The 26679-nt window shown below is 39.7% G+C and overlaps 1 protein-coding gene across 1 annotated transcript in view; it reads left to right on the plus strand.

Annotated features, from left to right (window-relative positions):
- The window catches only part of TGFBRAP1 (transforming growth factor beta receptor associated protein 1), a 37064-nt gene extending 20994 nt beyond the window's left edge, over nt 1-16070 (plus strand). The window contains exons 6-12 of the mRNA XM_051643908.1: nt 2992-3333; nt 4623-4680; nt 5995-6138; nt 7168-7314; nt 8880-9039; nt 10191-10624; nt 11490-16070. Coding sequence (XP_051499868.1) covers nt 2992-3333; nt 4623-4680; nt 5995-6138; nt 7168-7314; nt 8880-9039; nt 10191-10624; nt 11490-11678 — 1474 coding nt within the window. The 3' untranslated portion in view covers nt 11679-16070. The remainder of the gene's footprint in view (nt 1-2991; nt 3334-4622; nt 4681-5994; nt 6139-7167; nt 7315-8879; nt 9040-10190; nt 10625-11489) is intronic.
- The last annotated feature ends 10609 nt before the right edge of the window (nt 16071-26679 follow it).

Consider the following 26679-nt stretch of genomic DNA (forward strand, 5'->3'; position numbering starts at 1 on the left):
GCTTCCTGAAAACTTGTAGCTTCTGCCTCTTGCATTGTTTGCATGCATGAAGCCTAAAAAGACAAAATGGATAATTACTTGAAGGGAAGCTGCTTCTTAACATTTACAGCTTGACTTGTCTTAAAAGCCTGTTTTCAATTTTGTGACAAGTTGTGAGCTAGATTAAACCTGAGGTGCTAGAAGCTGAAGACTCGAATGTGTTTTTCAAGGAAGATGAGGTCCTTTGTAGCTGCTCTTTAGCTGTTTCATCCAAATGTGGTAGAAGGAGCTACAAGACATCCACAAATCCCAGGAGCCATAAACCTTGAGATGTTAAACATTCATTCAAATGGGGTTATTGTTTTTGTTAGTTTTCTGGAGAAGATTGTTCTGGATTATACTGTGTTTTTAAGGTGGCTGCTTTATTCCCAGTTATCATTGCTGTAGGGAGGGCAAAACTGTACAACGTGAACTTGAGTCAGACCTGAGAGAGCCACTGGTGATTTACAGCCCAGGCTGGTTTTGATCATCCTTTTGGAAACAGATGATCATTAAGACTAGAATCCATGAGGTTCAGAGGTGAAGTACCTGACTACTTCCTCATCTAGGAAAAGTTGGATGAAAAGGCTGGATGAAAAAGATAAATGGATTTAGAAACTACTGTCGAAGGTGGAACGTGTTTTGAAAGTGGCGTGCTAAATACAGCATTTTTAACTTCTTGATCCACCTCCATCACACGTCACGCTCTTCATCTCGAGCTTGGGCCAACTCCAGTACTTAACAGCATAGAGAAGAGAACCAATGTTTATACTTTAACTTCTGCAGACATATCAAGACTCCTTGTTTCTGCACTGATTTTGAATATCTTATTGGTTTTATTCAAGTTATGGGTTAGCTTTTGTTCTAAAACAAATCAGTGAAGAAATTAAGAGGGGAAAAAATATACCTCTTTATTCTTTAAATAGGGTTAATTTTCTAGTGTGATGCATCTCATGTAAAATATTTTATCTGGTCACCCTCAACTTTAAACTTTCATGAGTAGTTGGACTAGCCCAAGCTGCAGTTAGATTACTGTAATGTGTGTGCTAAAAGCCCAAATGCTCTTTGAACCATCACATCACATTACTGAAAGAACTTGCTAGTTTTTGGTTATTCTACTTCTTAAAAAAAGTTCTCATCTATTTGTGAATTCTATCATAATGTAGATCTAAGAATTTCAAAGCCAAATATCAAGTCTGAAAAGAGGGATTAAAAGGAAATTTCAGCTGCAGAATTCTGCAAAGTAGACAATGAACACTTTACACTTGGTTAGAGGCTGCTTTTCTAGTGTAGGGGTGTTTTTCAGGCAGTTGGAGCTCTGTGTACAAATCAGAAAAACTTCCTATTAAAATCTTGTTCTCATGGGAAGACTTCCCATGCTCAGATTTTTCTCTGTTGTGATCTGTGATTGTTCATGTTGCTTTTCCCATGCTTGGCAGTCAGTCATTTCTGGAACACGATAATTGCTGCTTTTAAATTTGCTGTTGCTGCTGTTTCCCAGAATTTCACTCTTCTGGTATTGATTTTTGTAGCCAAAGTGTCTACTTTCTAAAACAGCTCTAAATAAGTGTCGCCATGGTGATGCTTCCTACTATTTCGTATTTCCTGGATGATTTTGGAACTGTCTTTGGCAAGAAGTGAACAACACGAGGCATGCCCCACTGCTTTAGTTACTTTACAAAGGTAGGGAAAGGATGAGCCTTCTTGTGTGGATCTTTCACACTTCATTGCCTGCAGAAATCTGCTGCTTTGTCTGCTTCCATGGTTATAATTTGGTTCTTTTTAGAATTCTTTCCAATCAAGATTGTGAAGGGAAACTGTTTTTGAGGTTGCTGATCACCAGATAGAGAAGAACTAGTTTTTGAAAGTTTTATTTGCAACAAAATAGGAGCTAACCAGGGTTTCCTTTAGAGAAATGTCAGTAATTTTTAATTTTTCAGCAACAGTATCTCCTGCATTTCAGGGATGTTTGTCTTTCAAGATTAATTCTGAATAATGACTTTGACAGTGAAATAAAATATAAATCCTTATTTCTTACTCGGCTTCTAAAGCAGAGTATGAGAGGAGGAGTCATTCTAGCTGTGAAAACTGGGGAATTGTTTGCCATGTGTGAAAAAGCATCTCGTTCTATTGTTCTGTTGCAACATGCATTCTTCAAGGACTTGAGGAGTTTATTCAATCTAGGCTGAAAGAGAAGTTGTGTGTGGCATATCTATGCTACAGCTTGCTCCTGCATAAGGTGTAGATGTCCTTCAGAGGTGAAGTGGAAAAGCCACTCCACAGTATCTAATGTAGGTGTCCACCCAAGACCTATGCCTGTACAATAGAGTGCTACTTATTGATTAGACAGATGCATAATCTGCAGTATCCACAGATCACTTTCAGAACCTCTTTAAGAAGTGAGCCAGAGGCGGAATCTGGTGCATTTCGGGGTTGGGAAAAATGTTTTCATCATCCAACACATGTTCTGAAAGCCTTTCTAGAGGAGGCTGCTGTTTTCTACAGGTTTATGCTTGCACAGTCTTTGTGGCTTGGCTGAAGAGGTTCACTCTTTCCACTTTTTTTTGCCTTTATCGGAAGACTAGCTTCCATAATGCGTGGATGAAGTCTAGGACAGTCCTAGGAACTGCACTCAAGCTATTCAGATGATTTACTTTTTCTATCTATCCCACAGAACAGCTGTGGCGTATCAAAAGCAAAAGGCCTGGCCAGTCTCTGAATTCTCAGATCTTTCAATGTCTAGAGAAGGAAGAATTATAAAGAAGTTTGGATAGAAATAGCAAAAATAGTTCCAAATTTGTTCTGAGTGTATTTTCTCCAGCATAGAAGGGAATAATTTACAGAAACTGACCAACCTGTTAGTGTCCTGACTCTAAGCTTATGTGAGCACACATTCCCAGTACGTTACTTTTTTGTGCCTATGTATACTTTTTCTTTCTTTTTGCTTCATCTAGTTTGACACTGTAATTGCAGAAGCGGCCAGCTTGATGTCCGGGAGCTGATCTCTCTCTACCCCTTCCTGTTGCCTACTTCCTCTTCATTTATACGGTCTCATCCCCCTCTGCATGAGTACGCGGACCTAAACCAGCTGACCCAAGGGGACCAGGAGAAGATGACAAAATGCAAACGATTCCTCATGAGTTACTTGAATGAAGTCCGCAGCACTGAGGTTGCAAATGGCTACAAGGAAGATATTGACACAGCATTGCTCAAGCTGTATGCAGAGGCAAATCATGAAAGCCTGCTGGATCTGCTAGTTTCGGAGAACTTTTGTCTCTTAACAGATAGTGCTGCCTGGCTTGAAAAGCACAAAAAGTGAGTGGATTTTGATTATTGATCAGAGAGAAGATTGTCTTAAATGCTTCTAGAGCAATGTGTTCCAGTCCTCATAGTTTCTGTGCCTTCAGGTCAAAAAGACAGCTTGGCCTGACTTGGCAGCATTTTTAAATGTTGGTGGAAAGGTATTAATTGATAGACTGAGGTGAAGGAAATACTTTCTCTTTTATAGAGTAAATAGAGAGTTCTCCCTGTGTTTCTTCATCCAATACAAAAATAAGGGATTGGTACTAATGTAGAGTGAAAAAAGTGATTTGTTTGCCCTTGTGGCAATGTGAGAGTCGAATGGATGGAATAGTGGTACATGAGCAGAATAAAAAGATGCCTTAAAGCATGGATTACCTTAGGCAGAAGCTATTAACTCTCTAGTGGCTTTAAAACTGCAGTTTCTTATTCAGGAAAAGAGATCTTACTTTGGAATTGCATACTTTCTGGGCTCCCACTGATTCACCAAAAGGAGATTGCTTAAGATGACTGCAAATGACTTCAATTTGGAAATACCAGCAGGTGGAGAATTGACTGTCATTAAGCGGAAAGCACCAGATAGTAAATGTGTAAAATACAAACACCAATTGTAGGTAGTGTCTCTATTTTGGATTTAATTTTTAATCTTTAAATTGTGTGGTGTAGTAGTAGCAACTACTGTGGTGAGGAGGAGCCCTTAATTGTGGGTAGCTATAGAGTAACTTCATTTATTTCGAGGGTTTTGTTAAATCCTCCTGGTAAGTTTGTGTGCCAAGCTTTTTTGCAAACATTGTTCCATGAGAACAGCCTTTAGAGAATTCTAGCTGTATTTTTATTACAGCACACACAAAAAAACTGTAGTGGCACTGTACAAAGCTGTTCCTTGCCTGCCTTGATGTCACGCTGCACTAAAAAAGAAGTTTCTGATAGTAAAACAGTTTTAAGTAAAAGCATCGTAAAAATTTGATTTTACAACACCTGATTGACTATTGGAGGAATATTTATTATTTGGAGCTATGTGTTAAGTTTTTATATAAAAATCAAAGAATGGCAGGAGAATCATGTCTGATTTGACACACAATTTAAGTTGGAGCTGGTAACTAGAAACTGCCTTAGAGACAGGAGAGACAGACATTTCTAGGACAGAAATTCTCTCCTTTCTGTGTGAAAAAGAATTTACAGAGACTTGTTAATATGTAGGTATGGCTGTGTACATGTCACTAAATTACACTTTATGCTAATCAGACAGAACCAAATTGGTAAGAAAGATCAAGCTATTAAAATATTTTTTTCTTTCTATACAGGTATTTTGCCCTTGGTCTCCTGTATCACTACAACGGTCAGGATGCAGCAGCACTTCAGGTTAGAATAAAGCTTTTAGTGTCATCTGTAAACCATCCCAAAATACCAGTTTAACTCTGAAATAAAAATCTGAAGTGCTAATATATGTGTTTGAAAAATAACAGTGTGTATGTATGGGAAATTTATGCTGAGAGTTCCTTGGATAAATTAGTATGCTAAATGTGAAGAACCTGAAGAGCTTACTGAGGATGACAGCTATTTAGATGCTTGTATGTTATTTTTTAAGCAAAACTGTGCGTACCAGAACATATGTTTGTACTCTTAGAAGACAGATAGAAGAGCTAAAACAATCAACAGATCACTTAAAAACATGTCTGTGGGACTTGAGGAACATACCCTGTGCTGATTAGTCTGTGTACACACAGCAAAGCAACGTTGTGATCTTATGGCAGACACTGACAGCAACTGAGAGTTTATTTCCTTACCTAATGATGGACAATGAACACTTTCTGCAAGATCTGTGGCTTTCAGCTGGGCTACTAACCCCTTTGGGGGGGACCCCTTCTGCTGTCCCTAAAACTAGCAGTGGTCTGTCTGCAAAACTGCACCTAGAAAAACTAATATGTTCTTGATTGATAAATAATATATATGTCTCAGACCATATCCAATACCTGGAGTAGTTTGCCTCACTGTGTGGCTTTTTGAGTGTGTTAATCACAGTAACACTGAGTGAATTCAAGTCTTGTTACTTAAACAGCAGTTTCCTGAACAGAAAACCAGTAAGGACAAAAAACCAGTACATACTTTGTCAGTTGCAAAATATTTTTCTTTGTATTTCAGGGAGCAAGGTGTATTGCTAAACTGGCCTGCTAGATGTGGCACTTTTAAATTCCAATTACAATATATATAAAAATAATTTCACACAGTACTTAAAGTTCTTCAGTCAAAACGAAAGAAAGTAAAAAAAAAAATAAAATAAAAAAATCAGCTTTTCCTCTAAATTGTCATCTGCCCAAAATGTTGCATTCATTGAACACATGAAAAGTGTGCCACACATTGGAGAAAGGGACTTCTATGGAAAATTTTCTTGGAGATTAGTGTGTCTCCTCCTGGAGTACTCAGCTAATCACTCTCAGAATGAGAACCCAAATGATACAGGGTCTGAATTAGTTGAATATGGCAGGTCTAAGTAAGCCTGTGATGGAGGGGAGACATACATTTAGTGACCAATGAGGTTGGTGTTCCTAGGAGCTCTTCCTAATTCCATAACTACCAGTAGCTAATACTAAGTGTTGTAGTAGCTGACATAAATTTTGAGCTGGAAGAACTAGCACATATTTTAAGCACTTTAATCTGTGTGTGTTTTTGTTGCAGTTATGGGTGAAAATAGTTGATGGAGACATTCAAGATTCTACACGTTCAGATCTCTATGAGTATATAGTAGACTTTCTTACCTTCTGCTCTGACCAAGATCTAGTGTGGAAATATTCTGAGTGGGTTTTACAAAAAAATGAAGAGGTTTGTGATTGGTGTACTTTTCACAGAACTTAATGAATATTAAGTGTTTTACTGCAGTGGTGTTTGGGTGGTGGTGTTCCATCTTGATAAGTAATTGGACCTTTTTTGCAGAATATTTAGTGCCAGTTAAATAGTGATCAACAGAAGAAAGGTTTCCTGTTTCTTCTAGGTCTCTTTGTTAACAAGTGCTAACAAGAATTGCCTCTTTTTCTTCTGAAAACAAAAGTTTTGGTCATTCTTTACAATACAGCATGTTTTCTGTTTTTCTTCATACTAAGGAATGTGATTTTCAGATCTTACCAAAAAAAAAATCATCATGTAACAGGTTAGGTGTTGCTGCTGTTCCTTTTTTAAAAGGATTCCAGGGATGAATAATATCTGTGTACACTAGGATGTGACACAAATAGCTGTCATTCAAGACAAAACCTCATTGCTATAAAAAATAACTTAATCCACCAAAATTTAAAAAAAAATAAAAAAAATTTGTAACATACATTAGCATGGTGTACTGTTAAAGGGGATGCTTGGTGGTGTATCAAACAGTCTCTGCTGTTGGGACTTGTCACTGCCTCATTTTAATTAATTTAAAGCTCATATATTACATGAAACAACATATTCCTAAATCTTTGTTTTGGTCATTATGGAAGTGTCTTGCTCCATGTATGTCATCATGTTTGATAAGGCTGTAAACATTCTGGTCTCTAACTTACACTTTCTTGCTACAAAGGCTGAAGTCTCTTTTTCTGCTGTTAGGCAGATGTGTTTGCTTATTTTTGTGATTGTTGGAGGTTGTGTCCAACACAAGGTTTATAGGCTGGACCATGAGTCGAGTTAATGGGGATAGGACTGAGTGAGGTCACAATAAGAACAATAAGTAGTGTAACCTTGGTGGTGTTGAGTCAGGCTTTTGTGTTGCTTATCTTTCTGAATAATGTGATAACTAATGTGATAGTGCTATTAAATAAGTATGAAAAATAAGTTAATAGCATGGTTGCCCCTGAGTTCTTAAATGCAATTAACTCTTTCTAGGTTGGCATACAGATTTTCACTAAAAGGCCTTTGGAAGAACAGGAGAAAAACAACATTAATCCAGATGATATAATCAGTTGCCTTAACAAATATCCTAAAGCACGTGTTAAATATCTAGAACATCTGGTATTGGAAAGAAAAATAGAGGTGAGTCCTACATGAATACTAAAAATAGGCTTAGGATTCAGAATGCAGACTGTGATGAACAACTCTGAAAAAAGCCACTCTAAAAAAAATAAACATAATTTGAAGGCTTTCAGATCTACTCAGAGCAGAGTACAAGTGGGTTTAAGATTAAAGGGGAACATGAGGAGCAGATATATGCATTATTTTTAACTTTTCAGTTTTCATGATGGCAAGACAGTTGCTTACCTCCCTGTGGAGGTGTGGTTGGTTTTTTTTCTTTTACATCTGAGTATTGCATGCTTTTCTGTTTCACCAGTGAGGCTTAAATCTCCCATCTGGTTTGATCATAGAAAAACAGTGAATCGACTGCTAATCCCATTGCATTGTGGCAACAATACACTAAAATTGCTAATTCAGTATTTTACAAGTAGGTATGTTTTATTCTGTCCTCTGGAGAGATTCAACAATTAATGATAGGATTAAACCATGCACCTCTCACTATAGAATTCCAAACCGCTCTTTAATGTCCAGAATATGTGTTCACAAGTTGTAAGTGATAGTATATTCTGCCTTTGGGTTTTTAAGCACAGTACAGAAGGAGCCAAACATTATGGTACTTGCTATGAGACATTTTAAGCACAGGAGAATTTACTTTAACCTGCAGATAACTCGAGGAAATGAACATTGATAGAACTCATCCAAATTGACCACTTCACTAGTTTACATTCTTCAAATACACATGCTAGATCAGTGGTGTCCTTCTGTCACTATTGCAAATACATCAAGGTGTGTGGTACCATAATGGATGAACATACTCGTTTTCTAATGTAATGAGTATTTTCAGACTAACTTCTTGAGTTAAACATAGTGACTTGTAGAATATTTGTAACAAAAATAATTTCTAAATAGATCTACCTGCTAGTAAAGGCTGGGTTATGAATCGCTTCAGGTCGTTAGAAAGTACTAGGGTATTGTAAATGTTTTAGTGAGAATGTTTCGGTCACTATCAACTTGGTTTGGTGAATATTGGGTAATGGAAAACATAAAAAGCATTGTGCCTTCAGACTGCTTGTCTCCCTCTGGTGGCTTTCTGAGACTTCGATGCAGAAACAGAAAAGGTCAAAGAATGTACCTGAATATGAGGAGGAATTAATTAGATCATAATCTTTTTGCAAGGGAAATAAAAGGAGAAGACACAGTGGAGTTCATACTTAAAGCAGAGAGATCTGCTTTACTGCATTGATATTCATTAGGTCAACTTCTGAAAGGAACTATTTTTTGCACAAGAAAAGCTATTTATAGGGTTTGTTTCTTTAAGGTGAATATGCGTTTAGGAATAAGATGTTTTATAATTCCCTTCTGGAAATATCAGTATTAATTAAATAGAGAATCCCATAGTAAAGATATAGTGTATTTTAAGAAGCTGATCTGAATGAGTTGTGTAATCTGCATGAAAAAAAGACTGATGATTCAAATTAAATAAATTAAACCACATTTCTATGTAACTATGTAAATATTCATTACTGTTATTGGTGGGGAGAAGGGGTTGTCTTTGTAACCTGGGCTAACGTTCTTTTTGTTTGTAGAAAGAGAAGTACCATACTCATCTAGCTGTCTTGTACTTGGAGGCAATACTTCGGCTAAAATCTGTGACCACAGATAATTGTACAGAAACAACTGAACTTCAGTTTAAACTACGAAGTCTTCTTCAAAAATCTGATCTTTATAGAAAACACTTCATTTTGGGTAAGGTGCATTTTGTCTATTGCAAATGCTGAATGTCCATTCTAGCAGAAAACAAAGTCCAAGTCCTCATAAGGACAGAAAACGAAAAGGTCTGAGGTTTCTGGGTGCATTTGATCAATAGGCTTACCTGCTGTATTTCTGACAGACACAAGTTAATTCAGAAAAGGAGAATGACTTGTTACTGTACTGGGAGATGTGAAATGTTTTTTTGAAATTCAGTGGAAAAATCCAGTGGGTGTGGGAATAAAATAGCAGAGTAGCAACTTAAATAATTTAACAGTGTTCAACATCCCCTTTACAGTCTATGAAGTCTTATATGACAGATAACATACAAATATAATAAAGTCATTGCAACTGTTGCTCCTTTTCACCTTTTGATATTTAGACAAATTTTTAAGAGCAGGAGTTACAAGATGGATTATTTTCATGAAATCTGTGTACTCCAAAACATGGGATTTCTTATATGACAATTCTTACCATACATGAAGGTGAGATCCAGTCATGCTAGCATGTTCCTCCTTCATAACCAAAATAGTTTTGGGGGAAATACATTGTATTTCCATACCTTTTACAGAGACCGATGCCAATTCTTTATCACCTTTACAGTAAGTAGAGCATTTTCTACTTCATCTTGAAATGCCAGAAGAACTTCCTGTTTCTTATGCCTGTCACTGATGCTTTTATTTTAAACTGTCAGACTGGATTAAGGTTTTGTAGTAAGCTTTTCTCGGAGAAGTACTGTTTGATCTTTATATGGACTTTAAACTATTCTGTACATTTCTATAACATTGGGAGAAGCAGAGGTTAAAAGTACTGCAGCTTCATCACACAGTTTCCCATACATGTTAGCAGTGTGCACAGAAATGTGCAAGACTGGCCTGCTGGAATTTAAAAGAAGCCAGTGATGCTGGTTTATCACCTGATATTTAGTAATTTGTTTTCCCCATACTTTGTGGTGCTCTTCTATTAGAGATGTGCTTCCATACATCTAGGCATTCTTGCACTTGCAAACATCTGTCCTCTTTCTAGGTGCCAGCACCCTGGCAAAAATAGCAGGAATTGAGTTGTGTGGGCTTGTTTGCATTGACTCTGGGAGACAGAATAGTTGTCTCCTCCACTGAGCAAGTATTGTCTTGCTTCTCTTTTAACAGACAAAATCCAGGGCACAGACCTTCATATGGAAAGTGCAATTTTATATGGAAAACTAGAAGAACACGAGAAGGCTTTGCATATCCTTGTCCACAAGTTAAAGGACTTCCATGCTGCTGAAGAATACTGTATCTGGAACTCTGAGAGCAGAGATGTGCAGTACAGACGGCGGCTTTTCCATATGCTGCTGACAGTGTATCTAAGTCCAGGCACTTCAGATTGTGCACTAGCCATGGCTGCTGTGGATCTCTTGAATAACCATGCTGCTGAATTTGATGCAGCTCTGGTTTTGCAGCTGGTGCCTGACAGCTGGTCAGTGCAGCTCCTCTCCCCTTTCCTGGCTGGAGCAGTGAGGCAAAGCATTCATACAAAAAGAATGACTCAGGCTGCGCTTGGGTTAGCACAAGCTGAAAACTTCATCTATGAACATGAGAAGGTACGTTGGGTTTGTTGGTTGTTTTTTTTAGAGGCACTTTGAAGCTTTAAAATCAAGTCCTTTGATATATAATAATCAGAAGAAGTTTAAAGAATTAGGACAAAGTTTCTTTATGTCCTTGGCAGTTTTATTTGCTGCATTTGTTTTTTTTTGCAATGACTGCTGGACTCAACTATATGGTTTCTCTGAAAAACAAAAGGGGAGGGTGGGGGTCTTGAAATAGGAACAACTTTGCTGAACTTCTGGGCTCAATGGAAGTAAATTTGGAATTTATACATTCATGAAGTTCTTGCAGAAGCTTTAACAAATGTGAGTTAGCAGTTTTTCACCAGGTTTCAGACCTGTCAGAATTGGCAAAAAAGTTTACCCTGCACTTAGTATTAACTGAAGCTTGTTAGTATCTTTTGTTAGTGGTAAATTCACCTGTGCAGCTTTCTTCTGTTCCTAGCTAGACCTCTGTTGCTTAAAGCTCCCATCCGATTCTTAAGCCTGTTTAGTTCTTACAATGGTATATCTAGTAGAATCTCCTTGGAATAAAAATGCGTCAATGCTCAGTTTGCTGTGAAGTTGTCCTGTGACGTTGTTCAGGAAATTGCATCAGGTTTTCATCTGCATTAAATGTGTGAGTGCTTTTCTTTATTTAAAAAAGACCAAAAAGAAAAAACACTAAAAAGCAGTACTTGAAGCATGAAAATGAATGTGTGAATTTGGAAGTTGAATTCAAGGTAAATTGTTCAAGCTGGCTTTTCCTGCTACCTCTGTAATTGACCAGGTTTGTCCATTTGGTACAGTTGAAATTATATGCCTTGTCATGTCCCTTTGTTTCTTGCTAGATTCATGTTTGGATTTTTTTCCTTCTCTTTAGGTTAAACAAAAAGGAGCCCCAATTCTTCTTTCAGACAAGAAGGTCTGTCAGGTGTGCCAAAATCCTTTCTCCGAGCCTGTATTTGTAAGATACCCAAATGGAGGTCTGGTCCACACACACTGTGCTGCAAACAGAAATCTGAATTCCAACATGACTCATCACTTTTCTAGCTCCAGCAATCAGACTTGAAATCTGTTCTGGTCCCACTCACAGGTTCCCATGACTTATACCCCATTGAAAGTGGGCGGAAAAAAGGAACAAAGTGCAGCTACTTTAGGAATAAATCAAGAACAACAACTAGTCTTCGGGTTAATGGGAAGGCTTCCAGTCAATATGTAATATTGCCACTTATCTCTTTGATTTCTAATGAATGTAGATAGAAGATTCACTACCAGAAGTGAAGAGGTGCGAATATAGGCTCTTCTGTATATAATAATAAACAGTTAAAGAAAATGAGCCTTTTCTTCACAGTAAGGATGAATGTTACGGACACAAAGCAAACAGTTATTTTAAGAAATGTCACTTTGCACTGAATATGGTGTTGATAAATTTGTAGAGGTGGAGATGGCATTTGTTGGAGTTCTCAGAACAAGACTGACATTGTGCAGCTTACTATCAAGGCAAAAATGTGCATTGGTTATAATGTTTGCTGCAGCATGTCCTCTTTTGAGCTGGATTCTCTTCCCCGGGATCACATTATGAACTTGATTTTTGCTCTACAAATTGTTTGCTTTTGACGCACTTTTTATTACTTCCTCCCCCCTCCTCTGCTATATAGAATTTAAATGTAAGCACTGGTCCGTTAGGTTTCTATTCCTACAGTTACAGGAATAAACTGAGTGGAAGCTGATATCCTCAGTCACACAGCTGTGCTTGGAAGAGAAACAGTTGGATTGTCTGGTCAGACTGTAGTCACTTTTTTATGGGGGAAGAGACCTTAACTTTAATATTGATTTATTTATTAATATGCAAATATATTGTACATACAGTTGAATAAATTGATCTTATATCATTCTAGAGTTTCTTTGGAGGGTAAGGATGTAGCTGATACATAAGTGTACAGGTTATGTGCTAAATGTTTGCTATAACGTAACTTAGGGCAGATTGGAACTCCACAAGAATAAAGAATAGGTTTTAGTACTTGTTGGGTGACTTTGTGCAATCAAAATCACAGAAAGAACTTACAGTTGGGAAGGAATCTACAAAGGTGCACTACAGGGGTATTGCCTTTGTTATATTCTACAAAACATTCAGTAAACTAAAGTTTTTCAAATAACAACAAAAAACCCTTTACTGAACTACCTGGAGAAGTATCCAGATTGCTATTCAACCAATTTGAAGCAATCAGTTTAAAAGAAGCAGCTTCCCACAAGACATGGTCAGAAGTGACAACTTGAAATAAAGCTTAAATATTTTTAACTCAAAGCATTTATTTTGATTCTGTAAAACTCTAATAAATACCAAGGTTACTGACCAGAGTGCAGCTGAGTTAGTGCACTACTCACTGTTTCAGCATTCTAAATCAGAGTGGAGACTCTCAGCAAAATGGGATGTCTGTGTGGTGTCTTCTAGATGCAGTCTAGGGAGAGGTCTCCTGTTAGGGAAAGGTTGGCTTATGAAAGAGCAATGTAAGCATAGTGCTACCTCTGGGAAGGGGCAACCAGACTATATCCAGGGGGGGAAAAAATACCCATGTCTTTGACTTTGAAGCAGAAGGACCTTTGGATCTTTTCTCTGAGTTTGAAATTAGAAAAGTATGGCTGTTCCTTTGGGTTTTAAAAAACAAATAAAACCCAAGTTAAGGAGTTTTGTAACACTTTCTACTAAGAAGCTAGCCATGTTTAGTGAAAGGCACCTTCAAAAAAGACAAATTGTGGGCATTTCTGTCTTAATTCTGGTGTGAGTCATTCTGCTGTGTTGGCACTGGCACGAGCAGATTCTTCTGTACCTTGTATTCATGGATTTCATACGTTGTTTATACAACTGGCAATGACAACATTGAAAAAATTGTAGTACCCTGTCCTCCAGATATTTGCTGATAGAGAGGAAATGTTGAATTCTGATAATATATATGCTGATAATCCTTTTGTGTACAGTAGCATGTGATTCCTAAGAAATACTTTGCTGCAAGCATCCTCAGTATGCTTTGTTCCAATCTAATAAGGAGGTAACAAATGCCACTCTCCCTTATTAAGACTAGTTCTGGCCACTAGGTAGTGATTAACTTACTCTTGTGAACTAGTGTTGCAGTGGAACAGAGATCATGCCATTCCAGACTACAAGGGAGTTATTTATTGTTATTGCATGAAAAGGTATGACTTTAAAGGATTAAACTATTCTTTATTAATATTTGGTATTTTTTTTCAGATTTGTACTTTGGCTAAAATTTAGCAGTAACAAGAATTGTACACGCAGCACAAACAGAGAAATGCAAGGTAGCATATTTGCAATCATAGATGACTAAAAGAGTGGTTAATATTTAAGTTTGGAGGGTCTAACTCTTTTTAGCCCCCAGAAATGTGGAATGGAAAAAATATTGATATTTGATTCATACATTGTTACCTGTTTCTGTGTTTAATTTTATACTAGAACTCATTTGGATGAATTAATATTGAAGTCCCATGGTAACAAAAAGAAAAAGCATAAAAAACCAAAGCAAGCCCAATGTGAGCCAAGAGCACAGCAGGGAGGTGGCAGGTGGAGGATGCTCTTCCAGTGTGTGAATTCCGCTTGAGCAATTGGGATATACTCAACCAGAGGAAATGACAGCCTCCATCAGAGTGGTGCTTGGTATTTGTACTTTACCACCAGGAAATTTATGAGAGGTCTGCATTCAAATTCCCTTAGGTAGAAGGCAGCTGCAACACCCCTTGGGTAAGAGAACTTCATGTTGGAGAACCTGAGTTCATCCTTCTGTTTTGTCACTCTCAATTTGCTCATTCTTGTTTGGTGTATCTGAAGTCCTGGGACAGCATTGCTGCTGGGGTAGGTTCTTCTGGTGTGGCTGCAGCAGCAAAGAGGGAGATAATCAGGTTTTTAATTGCTGAGTGGATACATGAAGGAGGAGAGGCAGGAATGAGGAGTATTTCTCTGACCCTCCTTCCAGTTTGGAAATTAAATGGGTTCTGAGACTTTAAGCTTGATACAGTCTTTTTCTCTCCAGTTGGGATATGGAGAGAGGAGATTATCGGAATATTCCTTCTTAATTTAGCTCTTGCTAAATTTATTTGTGTTTGTAATGAATTTGTCATTTTTTCCCAATCAGTCTCCTCCAATTTTGTATGTGTGAAAACCAAAGCAGAAGTGCAGATTTTTTTAATGTGACAATATGTGATTCAGGACATAATAAATCAGATGAATCTCTCACTTGGATGCTTTTTGCAGATATTGAGCACGTTTGTTTAACATGTAGCTTCTAATTACAGATATACTGCAGCTCTGACTTTTTTTACAGTTGCTGATACATGCAAAAAGCTTTTCTACTCTCATATCTCCACACTTCCTCACATAAAAATTACCTGTGATGTGTATATGTCATCATATGCACATAAAAAAAAAAGAGGAAAAATACTAATGAGAAAAAAATGCCTGCAATCTGGCACTCTGCTTGAAACAAGATTAATGGCTGTGCATTCGTAAGAGAAAATTTCAATTAGTTCTTCATGTCTATGATTTAAATGGGTAAGTTATCACATTGATTATATCGCAAGAATTCTGATCTCAAAGTCTGGAGAAAATAAGCAATTGTTTTGTGTGACAATGAGCACACCACGGGTACCTGTGAACTGACTTGTTGGGGCAGCCTGTTCTGTGGTGGCTCAGGTGTGCACAGGAGTCCAGGTTACAGTGAGAACTTCTGTCTTTGCTCTCCCAGCTCCTGATCTCCAAAAACTTCCCAGCTTTTTTTACCTCATTAATGTCACTCTTGTAGCACTTAATTGGCATGGGTGTAAATCTTGAGTTCTGGGTGGACTCCTGAGCCCATCTGTTTTGGTTCAATAAAATGTCACAAACTGGGGTATGCATGTGTTTCGCAAGGCCCTTATGACCTATTTGAACACAGAAGCATTATCCTGACTGCTGAATCTTCATAACAACGTCTGTTCTTTGCAGGACTCCTATTCTGAATTATTTTTTTAATGCAATTTTATCAAGAAGTAACATTTTATTACTCTTCCCTATCTTCTGCAGTCTCTACTCAGCATAGCTCTGTTTTATTAACATCCTGCTGTTTACAAGAGACAGCAACTAATACGTTTTCATTGTGAGCTCTTTCTATTGCCTATATTTACTAAGTAATATTTCTCTTGCTATGCAACACTTCGGGGCTTATGCCTTGTGGACACTGATAATTAGATGTGCTGCTACTTATCCAGGGAAAAGAAGAAAATAAGTTAATGGCACTCTGTAATGTCTGATTATAAAACTCAAGTTCCCCTGCAGTAAGTTTGTTCAGATGGAAGTCTGTGCTGGTAATGCTTTCTGACTTAGTGGTTGTGTTGGTGAACATACACGGCAGTATGTGGAATGTACAAATGTATAAATATGTTGATTTTTAATAAAAAAAATATTTTAATTGTGTTTGTCATTCATTCTGGGATATATAAGCCTGGCATGTTGAATGGTCAAGTGAAGGAGAAAGGAAGGTCAGCCTGCGTCAGGTTGGTTGTGTTGTTTTAGACCAGTGCTGACAAGCTTGAAACCAGCCTAGGAAAGGTCCAAATGTCTTCTGGTCAGCTCTTTGCCAGAAGGAATGTATTATTTAAGCATCCACAGGTGGGTGAATGGCTAAAAGGTGCATTTGTCTTAGAGGAATTGTTTGAGGGGGTTTTTTTTAGATACTACGGAAGGACTGTATAAACAGGGAACTTACAGAAAATAACAAGCTGCTTGTGGCAGCTTCAAGAGTGTCTGATGCTTCTCTGACCTGAAGAAGTTTATTCACATAAAATGTAATTTCTGTCTGTTTGAAACTCACAGACTGCATGCAAAGATGTATCAATTCCTTTAGTCCGTGTAACGTACAAGGTTACTCTGCAGTGTCATGCCAGAAAGCTGCTAGAGTTTGACAGAAGTATGTTTTACTACTTGAACAACAAACAGTTGAAGATGGGGAGGGAGGAGCACAGAATGGATTTGTATCTGCTTTTCGAAAAAATGTAATGCCCTGAGGATTTACATTTGCGAAGCAGAAAGAAGGTTTTAATTTCTGTACTTGTTTGATCTATCTTTAGGTTTTAACTTGTGTTATCTGACTTCAAAGCATCTCCGTGGCCTGTTGCGACACACTTACTTGTAAAGCAGGCTTAGTGTTCCTTTTTCAAAACATTCCTGAAAGCTCTTGTCCTGGATAGCAACTGCTCAGCGCATCACCCCTAGGTAGTCCAGTGTTCATGCCAGGAGCTGAAGTGTCTCTGACAGCAGTTGCTTGGTCTGAAATGCTGAATGGCCATAGAAATGTGATGGTTCATGTGAAAAAATACAAACTGAAGGAATCTCAGTCCCAGAGGTGGTAGGAACTCTCTTGTTAAGCTGCAGCTGATAATTGATACCTCGATACCCTACAGTTTTGGCTTTCACACCTACCTAATACCAAGCCACTTAAAACTGTGCATAGTGTTTCATACAAATAATCACTTGTGCTTATCACTTTCCTCCCCATGGAAGGAAAAATGAAAATACTTTCTTGATGGAAGCCATGGTGTGACAAGATTCGAAGGCAGCCAGGAAGAACTGCCAGAGTCTTTTTTCAATACAAAAGCCCACAAAAGCACCAAGGGGGCTCTGGATGCAAATGCCAGGTGTCAGAAAATTGTGAGCTAGAACAATTTTAAAATGGAAAAATCTCATGAGTTGGGTAGGGAAAAAGTTTTAAAGGTTTGCAGACAAATGCACCTTGTGTCTTGTCAGGTCAGGTTTTGACTTCTTGTTAGGCTTCAGAACAGAATTTGGTGACTTCCTAAATTACCAAATCCCCTACACCCATCTTGCTTCCTTGGGGAAAAACCCTCAAGCTCCTGCTTTCAGGGTCTGCTGGTCTCCATTGAGCCCACAGGCTCTTGTCTGTTCCCAGACAGCTTGCTCACTTGCTTCCCTTGCTTGGCATCTTCCCTGGCTGAAGAGCTCCCTGGCTCTTGGGGTGATGCAGGCTGTGAGCTGCCCCAGGGTGCTTCCTGCGCCCAGGTTTGGCCACTTTCCTCTCCTGATTTGTGTCCAAACTTCATGCAGCATGATATTAAACTTAAGTAAAATCCTAGAAAATAAAAATAATGTGAAAGTAAACAGAGGTTCCTGACTGTATTAAACAGTGTTGCATTAAATTGGTGGTTTTTAGCCTGGAGGAAAGGAGGCTTAGAGGAGACCTTGTTGCTCCCTACAACTACCTGAAAGGAGGTTGTAGTGAGGTGGGGATTGGTCTCTTCTCCCAAGTAACAACCAACAGCACAAGAGAAAATGGCTTCAGGTTGTACTGGGAGAAGTTTAGATCAGACATTAGGAAAAAGTTCTTCACTGCAAGCACTGGAACAGGCTGCCCAGGGAGGTGGTTTAATCACCATCCCTGGAGGTATTTAAAAGCGTGTAGATGTGGTGCTTAAGAACAGTGTTCAGCACTGGACTTGGTAGAGTTAGCGTAATGGTTGGACTTGATCTTAAATGTCTTTTCCAACCAGAACAAATCTGTGATTTTGTAGATAAAGAGAAAAGCTGTGCTCCAACACAAGAATTCAAGGTCTCTTAACTTGGCAACAATATCTTTTCCTTTTTGTGATGGAATGTTTTCATACACCTGCTGTTGTAGTGAAGTACTGATGGTGTCTTAAATGGTTTTACTAAGGAAACAATGTATCTTAAGTCAACCTACTGTTTTAATACTGAGAGGAGTCTGAAGGTGTTTGCAAGCAGTCCTGCCAAACTCTGTCCAGCTCTATCATCTGCAGAAGTCTGAGGAAGCCAAGGCGACAGCCCTGCTGTGTGTAGGCTGATATCATACAATACATAGCAAGGGATGATTCAGTGCAAAATAAAAGTCTCAGACAAGATCACCTGAATGAAAAATTGTGAATCTTTAAGATACCCTTGTCTTCTGAACAGAAGGAAATTAAGTTGAACCTGCTATAAGTTTTGCTTCATTTCACTCTCTAGTAGCAAGATTTGAGCTGAGAGCAATGGGCTGAGGAGTGACTGCTTAATTGCTGAACTAATTTTACAGGGAACATTTGTGAAATACCTTCAACCTCATTTTTGTTCTATATCTCCAAACCCCCAAACCAATAACCCCTCCCTAGCAGAGCATGATGGATATTTGGCAGATGTGCAGGGAGCTGGGCTGTGCCTCAGTTCTTATGGCCAAGCCCCTCCGGATTTAGCCTGAGATCCTGGCAGCAGGTTAACAGACTAGCCAGTAATATTTGCTAACAGAGCTGACAACCACATCTGAACTTTTTCTTTTCTTTCAAACCAGCAACATAACATTAAATCACTAAAGCTACCCAGCCTGCTTGTGTGGTTGTCTTCATTTCGCAGCATTTTCCTGAAGATAACTTTTTGGGGTTTGGAGTGTTTTTTTTCCCTAATATTTTGATGGTGAAGTTCATGCCAGTTTTGGGCAATAAATTTCATGGGCTGTGGGTTTTTGCCTCATTCAGGCTGACCTCCATCTTGGGTGGAGGTATCCTGAGGGAGGGTGAAGGAAAAGCTAGGTGCTATCCATGTTTTCCCATCATGTTATCATATCCTACCTAGATACTTTAGTTCTGGCCCCTGAGTGTTGTGTGCTCCCTGCATCGTGGGGTCAGACTCCTCACAAAAAACTTATAAAATGTCTTGTTCAGGTAGTCCCAGCAAAGGAAATAATAAAAAACCCCAGCAACATTGATATGCTCATTTTATGCATCGTTACCTGTCATTGCTTTACACAACTGTCCTCCTGTTGTCAGAGGACTGGGAATGCTCTGGCATACAAAGAGCTTTTTTTCCCTGTTCTTTGTAGCATTTGAAGGAAGAAAACTGTAACTGAGGTACAAGAGGGCCTCATTTCTCCTTAATGCTGGCATGCTCTGTCAGTGAGGTGATGGTGGTGGTGCTAAAACTGCGCTCCTGCTGATGGTACTTTCCAGTAGGCAATACACCTACACTCTAAGGAAAGCAGGGGGCATCAGTATGAGTCCTTGACAGTAAAACTATGCCCGCTGCATGTCCCCTGCTGTAAAGAGAGAGAACCAGCTCCAGTGCTTTGGTGGGCACCTAAGTTGGAGACAACCATACTACATCCTCAGCTGCACAGCAAACTGTGCTGTTTACAAGGCTGCCCTTCACTTGGCCTTTTCTGATGGAGGCTTTCAGCCAAGTCACACAGCAGGTGGGAAGCAGGGCATCTGATGGGAGGCCCAGACAACAAAGACACTGCTCTTCTTAAAGAGATGCACCAAAGACCAGTTCAAACTTTATAGTCCTGGCTGCCCTGCAGCAGAGAAATAGAAATAGTATAATTAACTTAAAAAAAAAAAAAAATTGGACTCACAGCATCCAGCCTACTTGGTGATGCCCCCAGACAACTGCTCTTACACTTGCCCTGTTCGCTCTGTTGAATTACCCATCCTGGCCTCAGGAGCAACACATTCCTGCTTTTTCTGATGGCACTGGGAAAGGTCACCGAACAAATCCGCACAATTTGAAGAAGATTGACAGCTTTATCTTTTGCAGCATGAAGAGGTGCATGCCACATGTATGTAATGGTTACTCCACATACTTTCTTACAAGCAGGTTTTAAAACCTGTGTGTGTGCTGTCCAGATGATGGGTGGATTTTTCGTTTAGTGTAATAATGGAGAATAATTTTCTAGCCTTAGCTAGTGTGGAAAAGAGCACTAACAATGTGCACTACCAAGAAGTCCCTCTTCGTCCTCCCTTCTCCTCATTCACCTTTGGAACATTTCTATAATGTTTGCTGTCTCTCATTGCAGTATTTTAAAGTGTGTGGTCTGTGTTCGTGCTCATCACATAGAGCTGATTAATTCACCCATTCTGAAATTATGCACTGTATCAATAGGATATCTAGTGTTTCACCCTTAAATAATGCTTTAAAAAAAGGTCGCATCACATTCTTCCTTTAATGATACTTTAGAAACGTGGAAAAAAACCCACATTCACAGAAAATGTCAGGGATCTCATCCGGGTGGCCTATACTCACAAGCCTTAGTTTAAAAACAAACCTGTCCCTGAATAATTTCAATATTTAAAATATTCATATTTATTATATAAGGTTGAGCACAATCAGATTCACTTTTACAGATTTGAATCAAGAGACCAGCAACAACAGAGCAAGACTCCCAGGAGTGTCTTGTGCCTGGTCAGTGTGCACAAACAACAAGAAAGGCAGGGAGAGGGAGAAACACTCCAGAGGAAAACTGAGGAAGGAATCAGCACCATGTGCCTTAGCAAGTAAAGTATAGAAACAGCTTTAAAAGAATCAGAGATAAGGCTGGCAGGGACTGACAGAATGAGGAAAGGAACAAAAGCCTAGGCAAAAACAAAAGTAAGGAAAAATAAGATTATGCAAGTACTCCTCAGTGCCCTCTCAGATTTTAGGACTACCTTTCTGACTGGAGACACCCACATGTGCCCCTGGGGCTTTGGGACTGTCGCCCCTAGGAATCAAATGAGATCTCTGTCCTGCTGCTCTTCTCCTTGCCTCCCCTTGGCTCATCCCTGCTGCGAGGCCCACACTGCTCTCTCCAATGCAGTGTTTCTCAGTTGACTCCAGCCTCTGAGCTGGTTGCTGGAAGGGGCCAGGGACTATACTTAACTCAAGACATATCTTTGTACAACCACAGCAGAACGACCTCAGCAATATGTCAAAGTTTTACCAGGTGGATTCATTAGAAAGGTGACTTATTTACAACTTCAAATATATACAAAAAGGACAATAATGAGCCTACTTAATGATCATGAAACAGACTTAATGCCATTTAATTGTGCACCTGTACCAAAAGGCAGGAGGAAAAATATAATTAAATTCCAGAATTAGAAAGAGGGGGGGAAAACCAGTCTAATAATAGCTGCTTCACCAATAAACATAAAGGTTATAAGTAGAATCCCCAGAATTTCAAAGTCAAAATCAAATTGTAAAAGTGAAAAGGTTAGAGGCAGAAAAAATAATTATCAGGCAGCAAAAGGTAAATAATCCATTAATCACACACACCTGCTGAAGCGAGGAAGGGAACAGGATGCTCCCTCCTCTGGTGGCAGAGCAGTGGCAGCAGCACCCGGGAGCAGCCAGCCCTGCCTGCCCTGGGGCAGCACCTCTGCCTGCAGCAGCCTGCTCCATGGCCTGCCACCAGGAACCACCACTGACAATAATTAGACATGGGCACTAGACACACTTCCTATAGGAGGTGCTGTGCTAAACAGGGGAGAAGCGTCTGAGGCAAAACTCAGTGGGTTACAGCTCGGTGTGTGCCTGTGGAAAATCAGGCGTGACTGCCATCATAGAGTCACAGGATGTATGGGGTTGGAGGAGACCTTTAAAGGTCATCTAGTCCAGCCCCCTGCAGTGCACAGGGATTTTGTCAGCTAGATGAGAGTGCTCAGAGCCCTGTGAAGCCTGACCTTGACTGTTTCCAGGGATGGGGCCTCCACCACCTCTCTGGGAATACCTGTTCCAGTGCTTCACCACCCTCATGGTAAAGAACTTCTTCCTGTTATCCAGTCTGTATCTACGCTGCTCTAGTTTAAGGCCATTGCCCCTCATCCTATCACTACATACCCTTATAAACAGTCCCTCCCAAGCTTTCCTGTAGCCCCTTCAGGTACTGCAAGGCTGATATGTCTCCCCCAGAGCCTTCTCCTCTTCAGGCTGAACAACCCCAGCTCCCTCAGCCTGTCTTTCTTGGAGATGTGCTCCAGCCCTCTAATCATTTTTGTGGCCTTTCTCTGGACTCACTACAATAGGTCCATATCCCTCTTGTGGTGAGGACTTCCAAACTGGACACAGTACTCCAGATGGGGTCTCACAAGAGCAGAGTAGAGAGGGAAAATCATCTCCCTTGGCCTGTTGACCGTGCTCATTTTGATGCAGCCCAGGATGTGACTGGCCCTCTGGGCTGCGAGTGCACATAGTTGTGATGGTGAAAGCTGCAGACACAGGAGTGTTAGCCAGCCTTGTAACCACTGACATGGCAGCTTCACTTCATCATCAATCTTTTTCCACTTCCTTCCTGCAAAAAAGTAAATAAGCAGAACCCTGACACACACAAAAAAGAAGGATGTAGTCTTTTTGTTTAGATCAGCAGTTTAAGGCAACTCGCCACATTTACTCTGGTTAAATTCAGGCTTTAGGTCAGTACAGACCATTAATGACCAAAATGCTTTTAGTTCTTCAGAATGTGGCTGACACTTGATCTGCTGTGGGCATGTAGTTTCAGCCAGCCAATGTATCGTTCTGACTCTCTGAGAGATGGGAGTTCACCACGTGGAAGCCCCTTGGCTTTGTGAGGTGCTGCCAGGCAGTTGTGCTGGGTTTGTTTTAGGGAACAGGGTGGAGATGCTGGCAGTTCCTCCAAGCTTCTACACGAATAAGGACAACACTTCTATGTTCACAGCATTAAAAGCTTGTGAACCCACCAGACACCAGAGCAAACCAAAACTGGTTGAAGCAGTTCTTACAGGACAGTTTTAATACCTGGAAAACACACAGTACTCACCTCATATGGTGGCTGTGGCATCTTAGTTGAAGCTGAGCAAGAAAACAAGGGTGGACCTGGAGCTGTAGTTTGCTGGTAGAAGAGTTGAGGCCACACAGTTTTAGCTGGAGAAGCTAAAATCCAACTCAGTCAACCACTGAAGCCTACTTTGATTCACACAGAAGATGTGTTTCCCAGTATTGTCTTTAGACCACTCTTTCCCTGATAAAAACTCACATTAGGACATTTTGCCTGCTGTTCTTTGATGGTTATTTATAAGCTGAAGGGTCTCACAGAGCCACACAGAATCAGAGTGGTTGGGGTTGAAAGGGACCTCTGAAGATCATTTAGTCAGACCAGCCTGCTAGAGCAGGTTCCTCTAGAGCAGGTTACACAGGTACACATCCAGGCAGGTTTTGAATGTCTCCAAGGTTGGAGACTCCACAACCCACCCCCGAGAAGCCTGTCTTGAAACAGGTGATACACGTGTCTCTAGCTGCATTGAACAAGTTGTGACTGTCACAGAGGTTCACACCTTTCATGCTCTTCATTAGAAGCCTCTGCTGTCACAATTATTCAGCCAAAGTAGTCAATTTAGGTAATTTTTTAAAGCTGTCACATTAGTCCTTTTAATTTTCTTTTAAAATTTGGAGTTTAGTGTATGAATGTCCTAGGTCTGGAAACGGTCAAAATCAAAAAGAGATTTAGCAAGCTTCAGGTACAGCCAGGAAAGGTAGAAAACAGCATCTGCAAGATGTAAGTAGGTAACTTTCAAGCCTAGGAAGAGCATTACATTGATTCAGATCCCAGAGAGGTAAATTTCTGGGAAATATATTAGAGTAACTATATATAGCTACTTAGCATTGCAAAGTTTACTATTCCCAATGAGTTTAATGTCAAGGAGTGGATCACATTGCAAGGCTCAGAGTCTACTTTCAAACAAGAGAAACGTTTGTGGCTTCTGAGGTCTCCTTCAACCTTTTTGGCTTTTCACAGTTTAAAATACATTAAAAAGTTAACAAAAAATTATTGACCTTCTGAGGAAACCTCTTTCAGAGGATCAGACAACTATTTTTCTGCAGGGTATGTAGAGTTGAGCATTGCAATGACCTGTGGAGGCATGAAAATGTTGGCTTTTGACACAAATTTATCAACTCCTCCCCTATCAACTTGTATGGAAAAATGCCAATAGGCAAACATTTCTCAGATCTGTGGAGCAAACAGACTCCAGCTCTGCTTCATCATTCAGTGCAGCACCTTCTGTCCTCACAAGGCACAGGGAGCAACAGCCACCTTACAGGCAGCTATCCTGCACCTTGCTGCCTTCATCTGGGAAGAGCTGCTTCCCTGGCATAGGTGTCTCATAATCATGTAATTGTTTTGCTTGTAAAAGACCCTTAAGATCATTGAGTCAAACCATTAACCCAGCACTGCCAAATCCACCACTAAACCATGTTCCTAAGCACCACATCTACACAGCTTTTAAATACCTCCAGGGATGGTGACTCCATCATGTCCCTGGACAGTCTTTTTCCATTATTGACAACCCTTTCAGTAAATAAGTTTTTCCTAATACCCAATCTAAACCTCTGATGGCCCAACTTGAGGCCATTTTCTTGTGTTCCATCAGTTGTAACTCAGGAGAAGAGACCAACCCCCACCTCTCTACAACCTCCTTTCAGGTAGTTGTAGAGAGTGATAAGGTCCCCTCGGCCTCCTTTTCTCCAGACTGAACAACCCCAGTTCCTTCAGATGCTTTTTGTAAAAACTTGTGCTGTAGGCCCTTCACCAGCTTGATTGCCCTTCTCCGGACTTGCTACAGCACCTTGTCCTTCTTGTAGGGAGGGGCCCAAAATTGAACACAGTCTGAGTCGCTGCATCCCTGAGCGATGACCACTCGGCAGGCACTGAAATGTGAGGCGTCTGTTGAAATGAGACAATTTATTCTACATTGCTCTGTGTCAGAGATGTGTGCTCCACTGAACCTTTTTGGTGTATATTTTGGTCACCCCTTCCTTGGTGTCTCTCCTGAAGTGGTCCCAAGGGTGTGAAGGAATGGTGGCTCCTGCTCATTTCAGTAGGATGTAGTGTCTTGGCTCAAAGTACACACTCATCATGATGCTCAGTTGGATTTGCATTCCTGTGCTTTGCCTGGCAGCCTAACACACTGAGAGATACCCAGTTCTGAGGAGGTTTACTAAATCATGTATTTTGCTTTTTCATGTCAGAGGTGACAAGATACCACCGAAAGCAGAGATCTACTGATGTAGTAAGGCAGAAAAAAAATTATTTTATTTTTTTTTAAAAAAAAGGATTATATTGAACAAAGAGTGAAATTAGGTGAATCCCATATGGCATTTACAAAAATCTTTCCTCATGCTTATTTTTTGATCTAAACTCATAACAAGAGGGCTGTTCTCTTTGTGGGATCTTGATGCTGAGATGCACACAGAGCCCTGATTTAGCAAAGCACTTATTTACACAGAAAAACAGTATGAAATTGCAGTGCTTTCATAACAGTCATGGAGATTTTGCTGTAAGGAAGGTAAAGACATGTAGGGAGCCATTGAGAACCACTTGAGAAAACAGCTTTGGACTGCAAAGTAAACAAAAAGATAATCGTGTTTATTTCAGGTTTATACCCTGAAGAAGGTATTCAGTAATTCTCTCTTAACTCTCACAATACAGAGACACATGCCTGGGCAGAAGCATGACTCCAGAACAAGAACACCTAATGGGTTATTCAAAGACCCACATAAGAATCTTTAAGAGAACTTTACACTTTTCTTGCGCTAGAACTAAGAAGTCTGCAAGTTCATCAAATTAATTTATGACAGCTAATTTAGATTCCCCCCCATACTGGCACACGGACATAGTTGTTCTCAGCCTGACTTCTGGGTACTTTCCCTACCAATCCATAAGGGAGATCAGACTGCTCAAATTGAAAGCTGCAAAGAAGCTTAATTTCTATCTCATGTATTAAACAGTAATATATAACCAGAAGATACTTAAATTCATCAGCATTTCAGGATCAGTTATAATGCAAGCAGGTCTTATTTTAAAAGCCATCACAAATATTTTTCAAATAGAAAAAAAACAACTTGTCCAATTTAAAATTTGATATAGAAACTGTACTAATGTAATAATTAGTTTTAAAAACAAAACAAAAGAAAACACAGACACTTTCTCAAAAGCAAAGCTTCTTCAGCTGCTTTTTTTCGTAGAATTAACATTGGTGTACTAAGCTAGATCTCTTTTCCAGAGAGGTGAAACTATAGGGAGTAATCATTAATCAGAAACAAAAAAGACTTTGAATTGAAGATTCAGAATAAAAAGTAATAAAACCTACCAAAAAAAGAAGCAACAAATGGAGCAGACCTGAGAAACAGTGACACTGTTACAAACAGTCACAAGTGAATATTTATAACTACACTCTGCTGTAGGGTGGTAAGGTGGCAAAGTCACTGCAGAGACTACTGGGGAGGGAGGGGGAGAGGGGGGGTGGTGCGG

The sequence above is a fragment of the Apus apus genome, chromosome 1 (assembly GCF_020740795.1).
Source record: "Apus apus isolate bApuApu2 chromosome 1, bApuApu2.pri.cur, whole genome shotgun sequence".
Lineage (NCBI taxonomy): Eukaryota > Metazoa > Chordata > Aves > Apodiformes > Apodidae > Apus > Apus apus.